Source organism: Candoia aspera, chromosome 7 (genome assembly GCF_035149785.1).
Source record: "Candoia aspera isolate rCanAsp1 chromosome 7, rCanAsp1.hap2, whole genome shotgun sequence".
In the NCBI taxonomy this organism is placed as follows: Eukaryota; Metazoa; Chordata; class Lepidosauria; order Squamata; family Boidae; genus Candoia; species Candoia aspera.
Genome location: NC_086159.1, coordinates 47,837,546 through 47,857,997, shown reverse-complemented (window position 1 = coordinate 47,857,997; position 20,452 = coordinate 47,837,546). Strand labels below are relative to the sequence as shown.

Below are 20,452 nucleotides of genomic sequence, written 5' to 3'. Positions count from 1 at the left end.
GGCAATCTTTTTAGTCAGTGGAAACATCTGGATTTTTCAGAACGTATTGTCATGTTTCCCCAAAAGGTACCATGTGGCCTCGTCTTGAAAATGTTTAGCAAGACAACAGACTGATGAAGTTGTTCTCCACTGCTTTTTCTGCCAGTCCACACAGAATGTTCTCCATCATCTCAGCTCACCTTTCTCTTTTTTGGGATGTAGCAGGCGGCCATGCTTTTTTTCCCTAGAGTCTTCAAGATGAAACTGGAGATCCTTGGCTTTGCAGCATGCCCACTTCCATTTCATTATTTTTCTTAAAATTACCAAATAAAGTCAGGAGGAAAAGAAAACCTGACAATTATAAAAGGAGGTATCTGGGAACATATTGGTACCCACAGGCATCATGTTTCCTATGCCTGTTAACTACGAAAAGTTCATGAAAAAAGCAGCTGTTGAACTGCCTTTAGGATAATACCATCCTATAATTACACTGACCAGTGTCAGTTGGATGGAGTGTTATGAAGCTCTATATCTGTCTAAGTATTAAGGTCTATATGCAAATGCTCTCTTCCTCCATTCAAACTGTACATTTTGTGGAGACATGAAGGAAGGCATTAGCTATAAATATTTCCAGCTCCCCTATTCAATGCCCATTAAGACTTTATAATTCTTAAAAAGTTATTTTAAGAGTTTTATTGAATGCAGACTTGTTTTGTCTGTTAATATGATTGTCTCTAGCAATGATGTTTACACTGGATTGCAGTTCTTTCTATTTATGATGGTTTCGTTGAATTATTTTAATAATTGCATCATACTCCAAGATCAATTAATATAAGATGGGTTATAAATTCTTTAATAAATAAGTTTCAGTATTATGTGTTGGGTAACAAAAGGCAACCTTTGATAGAATAAATAAAATTTAGTTAAGGAACTCCATCTGATTCTATAGATGAAGTAATGTTTCCTAGTTCTTAGGGTTTTAGGTGAAATGCAAAGAGCTAATGATCAAACAATGATGATTCAATTATAGGACAATCGGAGGTTTTTTTGTTTTTTTTTGCATATGTAAAGTTACGTTTGTTGAAGGGAAAGTTCAAAAAACCTTTAGCAGTTTCCCACTTCTGTCTACCTGCTGTGACTGTGGTCTGGGGAAGACTTTTATTCTTTTTGTTTCAGTATCTAGGCTGTTCTTCTCCTGCACTCTTTTCATCACTTCAATTTCTATATTGGGTAGAAATACAAAATATTACAAATATAGCAAAGAAGGATACTTTGATCAGGGAGTTGACAAACATACCGGGAAGACTGTCTTCCAAATAAATGTAATTGGCAAGGCATAGCTGTATTAAAACTGCTTAGGTAGTTTGACTGCAAGACGGTGAGGGTGGGAATTTACATAGGATTGAGATTCCAATTCCTGTCTTGTGCCAATGTATAAATCTTGTGCCTGTTTATTAATATTAAGATCTTAATGAGGATTAAGTCAAAATAACTGAGAGCAGATGTGAGGGAGGGCAGTGGGTATGGAAATGTAACCAAGGAGTTAATTCTCTGTTTCACAGAAAAGTTGCCTGTCTGATTTTGTGATCGGCCCCCTCTTCAAGTTACAGTTTTCATGACAGATGCTGGGAATTGAATTGCATTTGCAGTGCATTGAAAGCTTGGAATTCTCTTAGTACTTATAAACAGGCTAAGTTTCCACAGTTGGAAGCTATATTTAAACCCCAAAACTCCCTTTATCTGTTTCATTATTGCAAGTCTTTTCTATACTATTAACAATTAGTGGGAAAAAATAAAAAGTGGTAGTATAAAGTTCTATAATAAAACGTATTTGTTATAGAAATGCATGGATTTGTATTGAGGAGAAAAATGGGAGCAATTTTCAACTCAAATTATTCTCCTTGCAGTGGGATTGCATTAACAGTTAATTCACGGGTTAATTGTTTTAGTATAAATCAGAAAGGTTGGGTATATGATTATTTTCTTCAACTTAATATGATCATGATTATAATATAATAATAGTATTATTTTCATATTTTAGTAACTTTAATTGGGATACATGAGTGAATAAGGACATCATAGAAAGGGAAGTAAATAGAAGGGCCAGAGGTAAACAAATGTGGGAGATACTATCTTCTTTGGATAACCTCTCTCCACCTTTCAGTTTCTCTCTTTTAATCTTCTATTTTTTGTATTTTTGTATTTTTATAATGTTTTTATAACCTTTATTTGTAAACCACCCAGAGTCACTCTTTAGTGAGATGGGCGGTGTATAAATTTAATAAATAAGAATAAGAAGAATAAGAATAACCAATAGGTCTATGTCGTGCTATGTTTGCATCCCTGTGTACACTAAAACATGTTTTTTGGAACTGATTCCAAAGTGCTGCATAGGCTTCATGCTCATTTCTGCACTTCTACTTTAGTTCCCTCTGGGCTGTCCTATTTTCCTGTTCTTAATTCCTAGCCATAGATCAGTGTTTCTCAACCTTGGCCACTTTCGGACGTGTGGAGTTTAGCTCCAGAATTCCCCAGCCAGCCTTGCTTGCTGGTGAATTCTGGGAGTTAAAGTCCACACGTCTGAAAGTGGCCAAGGTTGGGAAACCCTGACGTAGATGGTATGTATGCATGTGTGTGCATCTTCTCTTCCGAGATAGCAGTGCATGTTAGAAGTAGACTATGGTCCGCAGAACATGCAAAGTGGTAGATTTGTTATTCTAAAACGCCATTGGATTATTTACTGTTTTTGCTAGTAGCAGATGAACACTGCTGCCCTGCTGGAAGCACTTCTTTTCATCGAAGAAATAACAGAGGCTATGGAGGATTGTCCCAAATGCCTGAGTGTCCCAGCCAGTAGTTGATTGAAGGGATTATCTTACAGCAAGGACAACCAACAGACAGAGCAGAGTCAGCAGTTGCTGTGATATAGTCACATGGCCAGGGTGAGACGTTGCTTATCTGAGACAGCCAGCTGCTCTAACTAGGAGTTAAGACATCTGTGAGCATACCTTGATTTAAGAATGGAACTCTTTTCATGTCCCATATGTTTAATTTTCAGATATTAGGCATTTGGCTCTTATAAGCAATTAAATATGACTCTCTAATTACATAAATATATTCATCCTGTCACTTTCTCCATGGAAACATTATTTATTGTAATGCATAATTTTATTGGGTAGATTAAACTGTGAGATGGTAACCTGCATGGGCTATTCAGACTCTGACCTGTCTTCCCCATGTACCAAGCACAGATTTTTTTCTTCTTTGCCATGACAGGCAAAGAATGCTGCCTAAATATGAAATATTTTCCGAAAGAATATATCTCTCATTCCTTCTTCCCATCCTTTAGATGGACTTTTAAGAACATGTTATTCTGGCAGCTGTTTAGTGAGAACACCTTATTTGTTTCTACTTATTTATGTATTACCAGCATGTGAATGCCATCTACACAGGTGTCAGGGTGACTCAATTATATGCAAACAGCCATAAAATAATACCTAATTCAATAATTAACAGAGAAAACCATCCCTGTCTCATTAACAGTTTCCTAACTGAACATTCTTTGGAAGAGAACCATCATTAGTTTTCAAAGAGATAGCAGGGTGGGGCCCCCTGACCTCAGGGTTCATGCTGTCAGAGAGGTGGCTGCTACTGAGTCATTCTCCAGGTCTCAGCCACCAGGTCTCCTTTGGGGCATGCATTGAGAAGCATCATCTCCCTACTAGGATGTGGAAGATAGGGTTACGGTAACAAGGATAGCACTTTTTTTTAACTAATTGTTTTCTATTTGAGTATGGGTTTTGTTTATTTTTTTACTTTGAGTTGTTTTTAGTTATAATTTTTCCCCCAGTATGACACTATGAGTATCATGTATTATAAAAAGGGCAATAGAAATGCTGAAATAAAATTAACAGACATATTCTCTGAAAGGTATTTGTATTTTCATTAAACTATTTCTCTGCAGATAAAAAAGAAGTTGTTAAACCTGCTTTTTCATGTTTTCATGTGTTTTTGTAGCTTGGTTAACTTTGTTTGATAGTAAGTGCACAACTGCTAAATTTGAAATCTGTTCATGACCTCTTATGCTAATTATTTATTCATCTAGGAAGAAATTATATAGAGATTACTATATTAAGAAAATTGGCATGTTTTTAATTCAGTTTTCCTTCAGTGAAAATAACATCAGTTCTCCTGAAATGAAAGCATTTTGGAAAATAGCAACGACCACAACAAAGAACTCTACCTACAACTACAATATGTGCTTCATTCATATATAACAGTAAATTCTGGTTCACAGATACAGTGATGAATCTGTGTGGGCCAAATAAAATAAAGTATTAATATAATGAATACCCCCTTCCTCTATTTTCTTTCTGTATGAGTGAAAGTCAGCTTAATGGGATTTAGTCTGTATTTAACTAAATTTTAGTTAGCGAATCCAATTGACAAAATCCATAGTTTGTTGGATTGTTTACCAATCAGAATTTGTTTTAAACCAAGATTCTTGTTTCCTATGTTCCTAACAAGTCAAAAATTGTTGAACCTAGTTAAATTCCTGTCCAGCTGAATCTCACAGGACTCCTGGAACTGACAATACATCTACAATATACGTGATAAATTGAAGATAAAATATCTGTCATTAAAATAAACATTAAAATCACATAATCACACAAAGATCATAATCCAGTAGTAGGTTAAAACCAGCATGACATCAAATATCTGTGGAAGAGCTCAATCTTAAGCATCTCTCAAAATGAAGTCAGGGTGGAGGCAAGTCTGATCATCCGTGAGTCTGTTCCAGAGGAGAGGCACTGCTAGTGAAAATCAGTGCCTCCAAGCCTCTCACAGAAGTGGGGTACTACTAACTGCCTGTCCTGGAACAAAATAGTTGGTCAGGTTGATTCTGGCTGAGCAATGCAGTCCTGAAGGTATCTAGATGCCAAGCCATATGGAGTTCTAGAGATCAAAACCAGCCCTTTGAATTGCCCCCAGAAGCCTATTGGCACCCAGTGCAAAGGAACTCCCAGTGGAGAGTGCCTGTTCACAAATGGCCAGCTGCATTTTGCACTGGCTGTGTTTCCAGAGGGTCTTCAAAAGCAGTCCCGTGTAGAGCATGTTGCAATAATCCATTTGAATAGTGAAAGTGAGTTACTGTATGAGTTACTGTAGCAACTGGTTACTGTAGCAGCCTATCACATGAGAGAAAACATTATAGTAGATATTAACTCATGCACCTTTATTCTGAACTCCTGGAAAACTTTATCCTCAGAGAGTGAAAATGTGATTCAGGAACCAAAAAGACCAGGGCCATCATGCAAACTCTACTGGAGACATTTCCATAAGAACAAGAACATCTAGTACTAGATCCTGATCTATAGAGGAAGAGACCCCATCAAACCCCGGGAAATGTATTATGTGGGTTCATAAATCTTGCAGACAGAATATTTACCTAAAATTTGCAACATACCAGTTCTGTAACGACATCAATATTTTGGCTTTGGATTTTGCTCTGTGTTGTGAAATCATGATTAGGTTTCTGCTGGATTGACCCATGGACTGTTGTTGGACTGAATTTAGATTTGGATTTACTATTTTGCTTCTGCTTGATCTTTTGCCTTCCTCTGAACTTTATGGACCTGTGCCTCTAATAGCTAATTTAGAAATTCTATGCCTTTCCACATTCTGTGTTATCCAGCAGTTGTGTTATCTGCGGCTGGAGTTTTCCTCACAGTCTAGCAAGACAGAATGCCTCGTGTGGGTGCTGGTTAAGAGCTAAAATCACACACAGTAAATGGAACGAAGAATATGTACTGTATATGCTAAGATTTGACAAGAGAAACAGGTTGCTGTCAAGTAGAGCCACTGAATTCAAGCAATAAACTCTGAACAGTTACCATAGCCACCAACAGTTACCATAGAAAACACTAACATAAAGCATAAGCCAGGGAATACTTAAGCAAAGTAATATTACCTTGCTTGATAATAACTGCAGGATTGCAAACTACCAAAATCTGTAAACTACCAGAATGCATGTAGGGAAATGGGGAATGATGGCAAATAAAATCAACAGAGAAATAGAAAAGTGACCCCAGAAGTGACTGCATCCATTCTGAAATAAGAAACAATTCCCCTGAAGGGCTTGGCACCTTTGGATAAACTGGTACCAAGATAAAGTCTTCCTGCACAGGAAAAGAAAAACATGTATTTTTTCAGCCAATGTAGAAGTATAGGAGAAAGAAAATCTATCATATGTTCTTGGATGCTGAGATCACATATTATTTTGGTTGAAAAAAAATATCCATTACAATCCAGGTCCTATAGTTGGAGTGCTATTACACATTTTATTATTTATTATTTTATTTTATTTTATTTTCTATCCTGCCTTTATTATTTTTATAAATAACTCAAGGCAGGGAACATACCTAATACTCCTTCCTCCTCCTATTTTCCCCACAACAACCACCCTGTGAGGTGAGTTGGGCTAAGAGAGAGTGACTGGCCCTAGGTCACCGAGCCAGCTTTCATGCCTAAGACAGGATTACATCCCCTGTGATCATCAGCCATCATTCTCCTTAGGCAGCTGAGTTGATTTTGGGGGAGGGAGGGGTTCAGCTGTGGCATAACTCAAAGCACATAGTCTCTGCTAGTGGAGCTCCACAAGGTTTGTGGATGGTCCATTTCCCACATTCATTGGAACCTTTGCCTTACTCTTGCTGCCTGACCTTGGAGCTTTCTCCAAGGCAATATATCACGAATGCAATCTTACAGTTCGAAAAGGCCATTTGTCCATCACATTCAAACCCTGTTCAGTCCTGGCCAACCCCTTGCTCTCAGTCCCTGCGAACTGTCCAAATTGATTTACTCTGCATATATAGACTCTTGTCTTACTCCACGTTCCAGCCTTGAGATTCAGATAAGGCATAATTCTGTTCCCTGGTCCCCTCCCCACGGAGAGACTCTATGCTTCAACCTACAACCATGGTCTGGCTGCCCAACTACAGTGTCATGTCATTATCATGGTTTACAGTGGTATTTAATACGTGGGAAGATTTATGCTTGATTTTTTGGGGGGAGAAAAACATACACAGAGGTACTGAAACCATAGGGAATGATTATAGTTTGTGGAGCCGGGCACCTTGAATGATTTTTACATTCTATTCGTTGGCTAGAGGAAACATTGACTGACTCATGATGTTTCCTGCCTTGTCTCTGTGTTCCACAGTGAGCAGTGGTGAGGATAATATGACCAAGCAGAATTGAAAATGCTTTGGAATAGAAATTATGCCAGGGAAATGCCCTTAATTAATGGAATTGATTAATTAATGGAATTAAAGGAAATTCCCTTAATAATAAAGAAGGACTGTATAAAGCATTACCTTTAAGTGCTGATAAGCAGCTCATTTCCTCATTATTCCCAATGGCAACAACATAGGAAGAGAAGATAGCTTTTGATCACAAAAGAGATAAACCAGGGATCTTAAAACCTCTCTAAGCTCAATGCCAATAGTCTAATGGCTAGGCATATAAAGGCTAAAGTCCAAAATATCTGAAGGATGCAGATTATGAAAGGCTAAATCAGGGAACAGCTGCTAAACTGAAGGTGGAAACTTCAAAGTTCATCTCATTCACTGCTATTATAAACTCATAACTTGAAATTTAAAGGCTAGAATTCATGTTACTCATGAGGATATTTTGCTACGTGGAAGAACCATGGAACTTGCAGACATCAGGTTGGTTTGCCACTTGCATTATTTCATATTTATCTTGACTAAGGTAATAATATTTTAGCACAAGTTGAAGTAAATAATAACCATGCAGAAGAATCCATTTTTAGAGAAAGAGATGCATCCAATTTCATATGCTTCCTGTAAGTGTTTGAACTTTTAGATACTTCCTTAGATTATATAAACTTAATGGCCATACAGAATCTTTCTCTATACCTTACATGTCATTTAAACAGAGGAGAAGTAAGATTTTAATCCTAATAGAATTAATCCTTAAGACTGCAATCCTAACTATACTTACTGTGGTTACCTTGGTGATTTCAGAGCTATGTTTAGCAGTAATATGCATTATGGCTTAGCAATAATACATACTGGGTTGCCACTGTCTTCTTCCAGGGTATTGCATGAAATATTAAACCATTTTGTTTTTTGCTAAATTATTCTGAATAACCAAATCTTCCTTTTCTTTCTTCTTTCAAAAACCGTAAATTGAGGACACTGATATTTATTGAAGTATTTTTCACAATATTTCCAAGCAAGCCCTAGGCTTTTGTTTTTGCCAATTGCTCATTCTCCTCCTCTGAATCCACATTAGATCTGATCTTCCTTTAGTTAGAATATAATCTCATCTTTTAGTAAGTGAAACATAGGATTATTTTGCCCATTTTGGGGAATCTGACAAACAATAAGTTAGAGTTTTGCAGAGGAAATTATAGTATTACTCCTACAGGTTTCAGGAAACAGAACTTTTCTGATTCAGTGTATGAGTCATACTAAGCAGAGGTATAAACTGATGTAGATAACCCAGTGGTGTATTGATTTATTTATGGTTGATGATGATGATGATATACTGATTGTAGTTATCTATTAAGACTGTTAGTTTGTTACTCTGAATCTGTACAGCTTTGAAAAGCACTGGAATATTTTGCATTCTTGTCAAGCCAGTTGATTAATATCTCATAACACCAGATGTTGTGGTTAGTCATCTTTTCTAGACATAATTATCTTCCTGCTTCCTCCTGTCCATTAAATTAAGTAAAACAGTTTATAATATTTACAGTTCAGAATACTTGACCAGAACTAAATTCAGATTGTTAAATTTGGTATGGTGGTGTTTTAAATCTCCTTCTTCACTTCTGTTTATTGTCTTTTAATAAAGTATATCATTGACTTGCACATAGAAATAAAGCAGTACTTCGTAGCAGCCAGAAATCCTGCCCATTATTATCTTAGTCATGAGGTTTGAATCCTGGGTCTCTTCTTCCCACCTTTTTGAGTCAATGCCCATTTGGCTGTTCATTTCCCTGCCTTGAAGGTTTATGCCATCTATGCCTTGTTTGAAAAATGGTAAGAGAATCAGAGATTCCAACCTCATATTTCTATCGGTTACAATAAACCGTTTGGAAGCAGCAGTTCGCTGACTTGTGTGGCTTCAAAAACTAAGAAATGGCAAATCACTTCTTAGTTTCTGAAGCCACATCAGCCAACTGCAACTGCCTGTCGAGATAGCCAATCTTGGCTGACCAAAAAAATAAATAAGTCAGATCTAGTTAGTACTTGCATGGGAGACCACCAAGAAATACCAGAGGTGTATACTACTGGAAAGTTGTAAAAAAGTCTTGGAAGAAGGCAGGGTCAAATCATTTCTTTATGGTTGTAAAAAAAAAAACCCAAACCCTACATGGATGTGTCCATGAGGTCACCAGGAATCAAACCCAACTTGAAGGAAATTTTACTGACTTCTGTTATGCTGCCATGTCATGCAAAAGGTACCATTTCATAAAATATGATATGTGTATCACACAGATAAAATGTACATCTTGCAGGCCAACTTCAACCTACTTCTTCAGTCGATAATCTACGGATAATACGTTGCTAACTCTGTAGTGGCAGGAAAGAATATGTAAACAGCACCATGACTATTTTTAACCTCAACATAATTAACTTCAGCAGTATTGAGAAGACATTGGATCACATCTTCTCTACTTTAGTATTTGGCAGTAAGCTACTACAACATATTGTTTCCATAGGACCTCTCCCTCCCCTGCTGATGTGATCAAATATTATACCGATTTCTTTAATATATACAAGGGCAAATCCTACACTAAAATAAAACATTTCCAGACATCTTAGCATACTGTTAGCTATTACAAACCACACACCATAGTGTTCACTGGTTTTATTCTTCTGACAAACTGCAATTATATCCACAATATGGAGCTTTTGTACATTGATGACTTTTTTTTTTTTTTTTGCTATGGAGAACATATTTTTTTCCTTGAGTTTTGTACTGTCTGAAATGATAGTTTAATGCTGTAAAAATACCTGCTGTATTTATGCTATCAGTGTAAAGGCTTGGAATAAAATTCCTGTTATAGAAAAAATGCATTGTGAGATGTTCTGGATTTCATATATTAGAGTCTATTTACCTAAAGCTGCAGGAAATACTAAGTGAATAACCCAAGTTACTGGGAACTCAGATTTATTCAGAATAAATATCTTGAATGGATAATTAAGCTGCTTTTCAGTTACTATCCACTGGAGTTTCGTGGAGAGATTTTAATTTTAGAGTATTTCAGTTCATCATCCAGGATTTGACTTTTAAAAATTTTGTTTCCTTTCAGTGGGAACGGTGGAGATTCTATCACATTACACAAGTCGGTGCATAATACTATTTTGTGTGTTTTAAAACTTGGTGGGATCTCTCTTTGTGGGCCTTTGCAAAAAGGAAACAGTTTTAGAAAGGGCTCTCTCACAAGTCAAAAGTTGTATTGTATCTTTAACAGCATCCCTCTGTTCTCAAAGAGCTGGGATGGTCTGACATAAGGAAACAGAACTCGAGAATGCAGGACATCTGCCATCTCGCCTGAAGGATTTTTGCATTGTATTCATATGTATCACCCCACTTCAGCGGATATGATGCTTTTATTAAGCCTCTGACAAGCACTGCTAGGTATTCTTAAGCCTAAAGCGCTCTTCAAGTAGCATTAAGTAGCTCCATAGAAACGAAGCCCTGCTTTAGTCACCTGCTGGGGCAGCACAAGTCCGCCCGTAGATCCCGTTCAACAGGCAAAGAGGAAGCGAGCAGGAGGCCGCGCTAGCGCGCGCGCACACACAGGTGGCCGAGCGCAGCTCCGGAGACCGCCTCCCCTCGGCCGCTCCGGGAGGGGTAAACGGTACCGCCTCCGACTGGGCGGGCCTGATAGCGTGTAAACTGGGGAGAGGAACCGCTACTGGTGCTGAGCCCCGGACTGGCGGGTCCCCATGCGGCGCCGGGGACGCCTCCGGGCCCCTGCAGACACGGCGACGGGGGGCGCCCATGACTTGGACTAGCAGCATGAGTAGTGGCTACAGCAGCTGGGAGGAGTCGGAGTCCGAGGAATTTTTCTTTACCGCTCGCACCTCTTTCTTCCGGAGTCCCCTCGGCCAAGCCAAGCCAAGCCTCCAAGTAAGAGTCCGTCGGCCTCCCTCGAGGCTGCCCCCGGGGTGCCAGCTGGGCGGGAACCCTCAGGCCAGTCCCACGCCAAGTGCCTGAGCCTGGCCTGACCCTCGGCAGGCCGCGCCTTCCTCTCCAGCCCCACGTGTTCTTTCCTTCTCCGGAGCAAGCCCTTATCTCGCTCAGCTCTGGGGATGCTCCCACAGTGCCCTTCTTCCCTTCATAAATTCTACCTTAAGGATCCATGTGAGTCGGAAGTCTCGGGGATCCGAGTACAGAAAACGGAACGAGATAGCTGTTTTTCTGCTCTTGCCAGATGGCTCGGCTCCGCTCCCGCCGCCTGTGTAGCTCAGCCGTTGGAACAGTTCAAACGAGATTGAGCTGGCTCTTTAGGCTTGCCAAAAATAGATTTCAGCGGATCCACTTCCTTGTGAGGCTTGTCAGAACGAGACCCCGGGCAAAAATTTTGCCCGCGGTGTGACAAAAAGCGTTTCTCTGAATTCGACTGCTCATATAGAGCCGCGTGGTCTTGTAGCCATGATCCTCTTGTACAGCAGTTTCAGCATTTTTACAAAGACACGTAGTAACTCGAATCGCTTACGTTAACTTGTCCGTCGTTGTATTTCCTTTCGATATGAGAAAGGCAAGGTCCGTGCTGGGGTTCTTTAGGAAAAGAACTGAAAATGAATCAGTAAACGTTGTTGTGCCGTTTATGCAAAATTGTGCTATGTTTGCATCTGGAACATTGTGTACGATTGTGGCTGCCATATTTAGAATAGGTTGTAATAGAGCGGGAAAAAGGTGCGTAAGGGAACTACAAAATTATTAGAGGACTCAAACATCTGGCTTACAATTAAAAGCTAGAACATTTGTGACTCTGGCTTAGAAAAAGGTCATTATTGAAGTGGAAAAAATCATGGATGGGATGGAAAAAGTGGACAGGGAGAAGTTTTCCTCTGTCTTTCAAAACAGTAGGATCACAAATTATCCAATGAAGCTGATTGGAAGCAGATTTAAAATAGAAAAAGGAAAGTATTTCCTCATGCAGAGGATAATTAACCTGTCGAATTCATTATCACAAAACATAATGCTAACATAAGTGACTTCCATTTCTTTTTATTAAGCAATTTTAAGAAAAAATAAATAAAGGGCAAAATAAATAAGGATCAAATAGAAGATATTTACAAGTATTGTATTTAGTTAAAGTTTTCAATATTTCATTAATTTGTGGGTGGGTGTGTGCGCATGCCTTTGAGTCAGTGTTGAGTCCTGGTGACTACCTGGGCTAGTCCCTGAAGTTTTCTTGGCAAGGTTTTTTGGAAGTAGTTTGCCATTGTCTCCTTCCTAGGGGTGAGAGACAATGAGTAGCCCAAGGTCTTCCAGCTGCATTTCTGTCTGAGACTGAATTAGAACTCACAGTCTCCCAATTTCTAGACTGATGCCTTAACCACTATATCAAACTGACTCTTTATTTCATTTATTACCTTAACAGACTGAATTATATTGTTGTAAAATGTATAATGTTAAAATCCAAATATCATACAAATACCAACAGCAATAGTCAACACATTATAAATCATAAAGTGTGAAATTAAGATTACAGTAATTTCTGTCCAACAGTAAAGATTTTTTGGTAAGAGAAGATCAAATTTTGAATGTGGTACAAGCTCATATAGAGATTTTTAATGGATGACTTTCAAAGGTTATTGGATAATGTTATAAGGGACAGATCTATCAATGGTGATAAGTCATGAAGACTCAATATAACCTCCAGTAGATGTAGCATACCACCAAATACTTGTTGCATTTGTAAACTATGGGAAGAAGGGTATGTCATCTCCTGCTGGGAGCACTCTAGAAGTATCTGGTTGTCCTTTGTGAGAATCAGAATATTGAATTATGATGGGCCTTGGCCTGTTTCAACAGCAGATTTTTACTTTCTAAGGAAAATAATGTACTGTATTGTTGTTGTGTTTTTTCCTAGCCATCTTTTAAGAACATTAAGATAAGCTTAGTCAAGCCTATATTAGTTACAAAAGAGCCTGTTCGGTGTAATGGTTAAGGCATCAGGCTAGAAACTGGGAGACCGTGAGTTCCAGTCCCATCTTAGGCATGAAGTCAGCCTAGGAAGCAGGCAATAACAAACCACTTCTGAAATCTTGCCAAGAAAACTGCAGGGACTTGTCCAGGCAGTCACCAGGAGTCAACACTGACTGAAAGGCAAACGTACAAAAAAAGTTACAAACTATATTAATTGAGAACTACAAAATGGCTTTTTCAGCAATACCATCTGCATGTAAGACAGTCTTTGCTTCAATAGGATGCTGCACGAAAAGGACATGTCTGCATAAGACCTTCAAATGACTAGTGTTGTGCTTTAAAAAGGTTAACTTTCTGTGTATGGAATGTGTGCACAATGAAGAATTGCATCCCAAGATGATAAAGTATTAAGAAGCAGATACCTAAGTTTATTACAGTTGGGATGTGAATTGTATGGATCAATGCTATATGTAATCTCTTCTGACATGGCATTATTGCTTTTAAATTGGGTTAAGATGGTTTTTCCTTTTCCAAAAACAATTTCCTGGGGGAATATAACAAATCAGTTATAATTATTGAACTGACGTGCTGTCAAGATGGTATCTTAAATGCTTTCCTGTTATAAACATGGTCATTTTAATGTTACTCTTGACTTCTTAGAGCTTAAACTAACTGTAGTATGACTCAGTTGCCTGGGTTATGAGTTATAGGATAACAGAGCTTAAATTTTATGCAAAAGTGAATTATTTGGGACAGAGAGGTTTTCATAGTTGCAAAAGCATTTCCAGGGATGAACAGGTGACAGGATTAGGAATCCAGATAGCACTGATATCTTGGTTATATGCAAGCTCTTAAAATAAGCATAACCCATTTCTCATGCTATTCCAGAGGTGGTCTTTAGCTTCCTAAGGGTTTTTCAATATTTGGGTCCATGATAGCTGCTAGGAAATGGCAATATAAAATATTTTATAGCATTCTTTGTGAGGTCACAAAGCAGGACCTGACAGGAAAACTTGCAGGGTAGTCCAGACAGGAAGCATGCCCACATGAACCAATTCTACTTTAGTGTAATGTTAAATTAACAGAATCTTGCAAGTTTGAAATCTTGCATATCTGCCTGTTGCCTTTACAGCCCAAGAAACTACAAACGGTCCCTCCTGATGTTTGCCATGCTCACATTCCTTCTGTGGGCTAAGCTGCCTCTTATATGACTGACTTTCCCTGTCTGTGGCTCTTCCTCCTGTCTCCCAGGGTCATTCCCACAAACCATTACAGTATGTTGGTTTGTGTAACCTTGGATCTACAATGTGCTGCTTGGGGCCAAGGTATGCCTGATAACCCTTACTTTGGCAGCAGCTAAGCTACATATTTATATAATTAATTTAGATTCTTAAAATGTGAGTGGCTCCAGGCCAGAACTTTGTTTACTTTTTGGTAGGTATGTATAAAACACATATGGGAATTGAAGATTCTGGAGAAGTCTAACCTATTTCACGCCTCTGGACCATCTGGACTCACTCCAGATCATACCATTCTAAGGATGGTTCATCGGTGTTCTGGAAATTGAACTAAATCTTCTGAACTGGAAGTGATTATAGATATTCTGAGGTGATATGCCCCCAGAATAGTCCTGCTTTATTTGGCACACCATTTTCCAAACACTGAAAACTTCTTTGCTGGTGGTTTGCTTGCAGAAGACCGCTGAGCTAACCCAGAACGGCATGACCTGTAGCAGGTTCAGTTTGATCCAAGAAGAAACAAAACATTGTGGAGTTTTCTGTATTGTTTTGTTCCCAGATACAACTTTTGTATGTACTTGTATGTGTATATATAATACCTGCAATGTGATGTCAAAATTCCAAAGGTGTCCATCAGCCAAACATTTTGGAGGAACCTGGGTTAAAGCATGAATGGACTGATCTGGAATTAATAATGCCTGCTTGCAGATGGAACAAGCCATTATGCACTTGCATGATCTGAAATTGTGTAAGAACATATTTCTTTCCAGCTTAGCCATACTGTGGCTTACAATGGCATATGAACTTGCGTTGTGTGTAGTCAATTAAGGCAAGATTTTTGGACAGCCATAAATAGCAGCTTGAGAAGAGCAAGGTCAGGGATGGAGGCGTATCATGGAGATGTATCAGAGACACGAGACGTGGAGTTAAAGAAGATGAAGGTTGAAGCCTTAAAAGTTTTAAGAACAAAAAGTTTATGGATGCGGAAGGGCAAACTGCTATTAACACCACAGAATTCTGGCAAAATTATATAGTTGAGCCACATGTTTCTACTTCTAGCTCTCAGTGTAATATGAGAAAGGTAGACAGGATGAACTTGACAGTAGTTGGTTTTTAGTTCAAGAATCAAAGGCCAAGTCATTCTTTTATGTTCTTTTAGACTTGGCACTAAATTCAGCAGAAGAAAAGAACTGTGCCTCAAGACACATATATCTATTTTAATCAAAACATTTAGATACTTCACTGAATATCTTTTTGCATAAGTCTTGTGCAATTATTTAAATCTTCTGAAATTGTCTTTATTCCAATTTGTTTTTAACTGAATTCTGCTCCTCAGGTTATAATCATCTCTCTGGCACATAAACGCTTTTTAGAATGAAACAATGTGAAATAGTAGCAGCAAAAATATGGCTGTTAAAGCAGGGTTGGAATCTTAAACTCTGGGCCATTAAAAAAAGGCTTACTTCAGAAAGTGAAATGGCCATACTGACTTGAGTGACAACAGAGAGCTAAGGGTTCTGTTGAACTGTCTTAATGGGCTGATAGCAAGGCTACTGAGATACCACATTGGAAGTGCCCTGAGTGCTGAGGACAGTCTTATACATAGAGTTGCTTAGTACTGACCTTATATTACCCGTGGCACTAATACAAATGGTCAACTTGAAGGATTGTTGTACTATCAAAATTGTACCATAGAAGGGGGTAATCTCTTACTTTTAATCTGAAATTTGCTTTGGTAAAACAGATAATTTCTTTATTTTTTAAAAATAATTTTGTTGACAGTTTAACAGATTATCTCTTATGTGAATGTTATTTGTTTCCTCCATTACTAATTAAGTATCATAGGTTGGATCACTTATAGAATCCAACTGATTGGCATTTCATGAATAAATATTGTACTCACGCTTTTAGGGTCTGTTTAAATTGATTATTTTCACAGAAAGTACAAGATACCTTGATTTAAAATCTAGTCCATCAGCTTGATTTCAGTTTGGAGAGTTTGGCAAACTGCTTCATTGAAAGCAGTTTTTTTTAAATAAGACTTGTAAGAAAATGTGTTCAAAGCATTCAGGCATGGGGTTTGTTCATCTAGTGCCAAACTGGCTGATTTTTACACATATATGAACCAGTCAGAAGAATGTCAAACTGAAAACATGCTTATAAAGGTACCTGCATAGCTGCAGTTGTTGAGCTGAGGTTTTTAATTAACTTGTTCTCATATTAAACTATGCTTACTTGATCCAAAGCTAACATGATTTACCAATAAATTAATCACAATCTCTGTAAAAAAGTATTTTCTTTAGCATACCTTGTAGGTTATAATTACAAAAGGCTGAACTGCAGCAAAAAAAGAATTACTGGAAGTAATTTGTATCAATGTCCGAAACTTTTCTCTCAAATTGAGCATTATAATTCAGTTTGTGGATTGTTGTATTTAGTGTCTTTTGTTTGAGAACAGCATTGTCTTTAAAATACCTGGTAAACTCAGGGTTTTGTAGAGATTGGGCTATTTTCTTCACGTTAAGCATTTATGTCTGCCATTAAGCATTTATGTCTGCCGGCATACCCCTTTTTAAGAGGAAAGGGGCATTTTAACACTTGGTGTCAGAGGAAGCAGCAAATGTAAACCTGCTAGCAGTTTTAAGTTTTCCAGTACATCTTACCTGTGTGGAGATAACACTGCAAAGGGTTGGAGTCGTTTCTGTGCTTATTTCATAGGGCTGTGCAAAAGTCATCAAAGAAAAAAGCAACATTCTGTCCTTCCACCAGACCATCCAGTTGGTGTGGGGAGTGGTCTGGTGGAAGGACAGAATGTTGCTTTTGGGGAGTGGGGAGATTCCAGACATAAATCCTCCAAGCCAGAACAGCGTGGTCCGGAGGAGTTACAGAATGTTCTGTTCCAAAGTTGGTAAATTTTGCAGGTCCTTACTATTTCTGGAAACATATATAACTTGTGTGTAGGTATCCAGAGCTTTGAAAGCTGAAACATATAATTCTCCAGGAAAGAATGACATCACTAGTTATTTTTCAGGTATGATAGAAAAATTCTTCTGAGTGTAGGAAGGCAAGAATGGCTGCATTGCAATATTTCATATGTATTCTGTTTCCTTTCTTTCAGTGTGGACTTGTGTGTTAACTGTGTAGTATCATAAAATTCATTGGATCATGTAGCACAAAGAGACGGTATGATAAACAGGTGCTTATTGAAGCAATAGGCCTTTATGAATTAAAACTATACTTCTTTTTAATTGTGATAATTTCCTGGTTAGGATTTAGTGTTGTGTTGTAGTTCTTTTACCTTTTTGGCTGGCATATCCCAAGGTAGATTAGTACTATCTGCAGGCTTAAGAAAATGAAAAAGAGATGAGAAGGGAATAGGAAAAAAACAAATTCATGCACCAGTTCTTAAACCTGCATAATTATTCTTGCAGTTACCTGTTGAAATAGTAAACAGTTCAAGGAAAGGAGGAATGCAATACAGTAAAGTAAATAGCCTTTTAGTAGGATTATGCAGATTAGAGTTGGTTGTGGTATAGAAATTTAAATATGTAATTTTTTTTTATTAGAGGATTAATATTAACTAAATTATACTGTGCATATCCATTGATTAATGACATGTTGGCAAATACTGCAGGGGGAGGGGATGTTTAATACAAGGTTGTATGTATACAATCACTTAATGTTTCAGGATTTAAGAAACTCTCATGAAAAGTATGAATTGTGTGAGTAACTGACAACAGCTATGTCATATTATTAGTGACAAAATGAAAATTGGACTACAGAAGAAAAGAATGCTTTCAAGCCCTTGATTGTGCTTGTAGGAACACATTATGTACAAAAGGTAATGTTAGTTAGATATAACATCTATCCCTCATTTCTGAATTGCATTATAAACAATTGAATACTTCCATAATTTTTCACTTTCATTATCTGCAATTATGATAATTTTTATCATAATTGCAGATAATAAAATGGCATCCAGAGAATTCTCATGTAAATATACTTTGTGTCAGACCAAATGATTAAATAGGTATCTCTAAAATTGTTTAAATAATAGATTCAGGCTATAATTCTGTGCACACCTAAAAGTTTAACTTTATAACAAATTGTCTGTGTAAATAAACTTTTGACTTTAGTTCTGTTATAATCATGATTAACAAATCTTAAAAAATACCCTAGAATTTATAGAAGGGACAACTACCTTCCTGCCTACCTACCTACCTACCTACCTGATATCACACTTTTCCTAACATGCTACAGACTCTTTACAGTGGTAAAAAATTTGCAGGCTCAAAGAACAAAGGTATAAATGAATATCTGGTTGGGAGAAAATGTGGCAAATGCTTGTGCATGATTTGCAGCCATTATAGGATTCTTTAACTAGATTTCAGATAGATTTAATATTATTACAGTTGTTAAATAAGATGGAAATAGACTAAGATACCAAATAGCCAAACACATTTGTCTTCTCCAAATAAAATGAGAATATTCACAGTATTCAATGAAAAAATTCCCTTGAAAATAAGTAGCTGTGTGTTTAAGACTGGGAAAGTAAATGAAGCTATATGCTAAGAATCTGAGCATGTTAAATCCTGTAACAAGAAAAGTACTTTATTGTCACTGGAACACTTTTTTTTTTTGCTTTAATTGTTTGTATCTAACTTTTCAACAGTTATCTTTGTTACTGCAATGATATTAGGAAAACTCTAAAGAAAAAGTAATAACTGAAGAAAAAGTACAGATTTATTTTTAAACATCTGGGATTCAGCTGTTACTGTTTCAATTATTGAAAATAATTTGCTTTAAAATAATTTACTAAAGTTTCTTACTTTGATAAGCAGTCACTATGTTATAGACATCAGCCATTTTTCCAGTCAAAAACATAACAGGTTCCATGTGTTTTGATAGTGAACTTTATAACAGTCAACCATGAGTTCTTAATTTTTACTTAAAGGAAGGGTGGAGCAACAGCATTTCCTTGTGATGGATTTCCTCAGCATACACATAGGGAAATTGCTGTTTAAAAAAGATGAAAGTCTTTCAACCTGGAATTTAAAAAACAGCACTTATTATTCCACGCACTCTTAAGAACAAAGTCCTACTTGCTGTGTTTCCTGATAGCCTTTTTCCGGACTTAGAATAGGTTGCTTACTTACAACCTTGATTTGGTGGCTTACATTCAAAGGGTGTGTTGTATGTGTGAGAGAGAGATTGAAATGAATGTAGTTGCTAGTTCAGTGTATATTTTAAGAGGGATTCTGATGTTAATTCTTATTAGATATTTTATACAGATAGAAAAACTGTTCAGGAAAATTATTATGGCATGACAAGGACCCTCAGCTCTTTAGTCAAACTGAGGTTATCTTACATTATCTTCTGTTGACCATAATGGTTAAATCTTCTACATTTTCACCACTAGACTCATTTTAAGATTCATATTCTGGGAATACCTTATCTTTTGTGCTTATTTAGTTAGTGTGTGTGACCTGTCTGAAGTCATGGCAAGACCTAGGGTATAATAAACATTTCAAACATAAACATGGGTATAATAAACAAGATTTGTTTTTCCTGGCCTTGAAGCCTGGTAGACATGTAAACATTTAATAGGTAGGTGATTAAATTTGGACCCGGAATTTCATGAGAAAGTGACCTTGTAGAATAACCTCAATCTGAAGATGGGGGAAAATATTTTATTGGAAAACTGGCCAAGTAAGAGATTAATACGTTGAATCAGCTGCTTCCTAACAGCTATTTTAAAGCTTTTGAGAGGCTATGATTTGAATATAACTTACCTGAATCATCTGCTTGGCAGTAAATGCAATTAAAACGTGTACTGATAAAACGATATGGCCTGGATGTTTTAGCAGTTTCAGAAGTACAAGAAATACTTGAAAGTTTAAGCAGTATTATATTTGAAGTAATATCACTGATCCAATTTTATGGGAAACTTTTAAAAAATGATTATTATAGGTAAGATACATGGAATGAGAAACTGAATATCAGTGGATCCAAGTATTAAGAAATGTAAAATACAG

The 20,452-nt window shown here is 37.3% G+C and overlaps 1 protein-coding gene across 2 annotated transcripts in view; it reads left to right on the top strand.

The window, feature by feature from the left end:
- The window catches only part of RASSF3 (Ras association domain family member 3), a 62,292-nt gene that overhangs the window by 27,504 nt on the left and 14,336 nt on the right, over positions 1-20,452 (top strand). Inside the window, exon 1 of one of the 2 annotated variants that reach the window (XM_063309250.1) lies at positions 10,929-11,151. The exons of the other annotated variant lie outside the window; for it this stretch is intronic. Within the exon in view, the coding sequence (XP_063165320.1) occupies positions 11,023-11,151 (129 nt within the window). The 5' untranslated portion in view covers positions 10,929-11,022. Of the gene's footprint in view, positions 1-10,928; positions 11,152-20,452 lie in introns of those variants that run through there. 2 annotated transcript variants of the gene reach the window in all.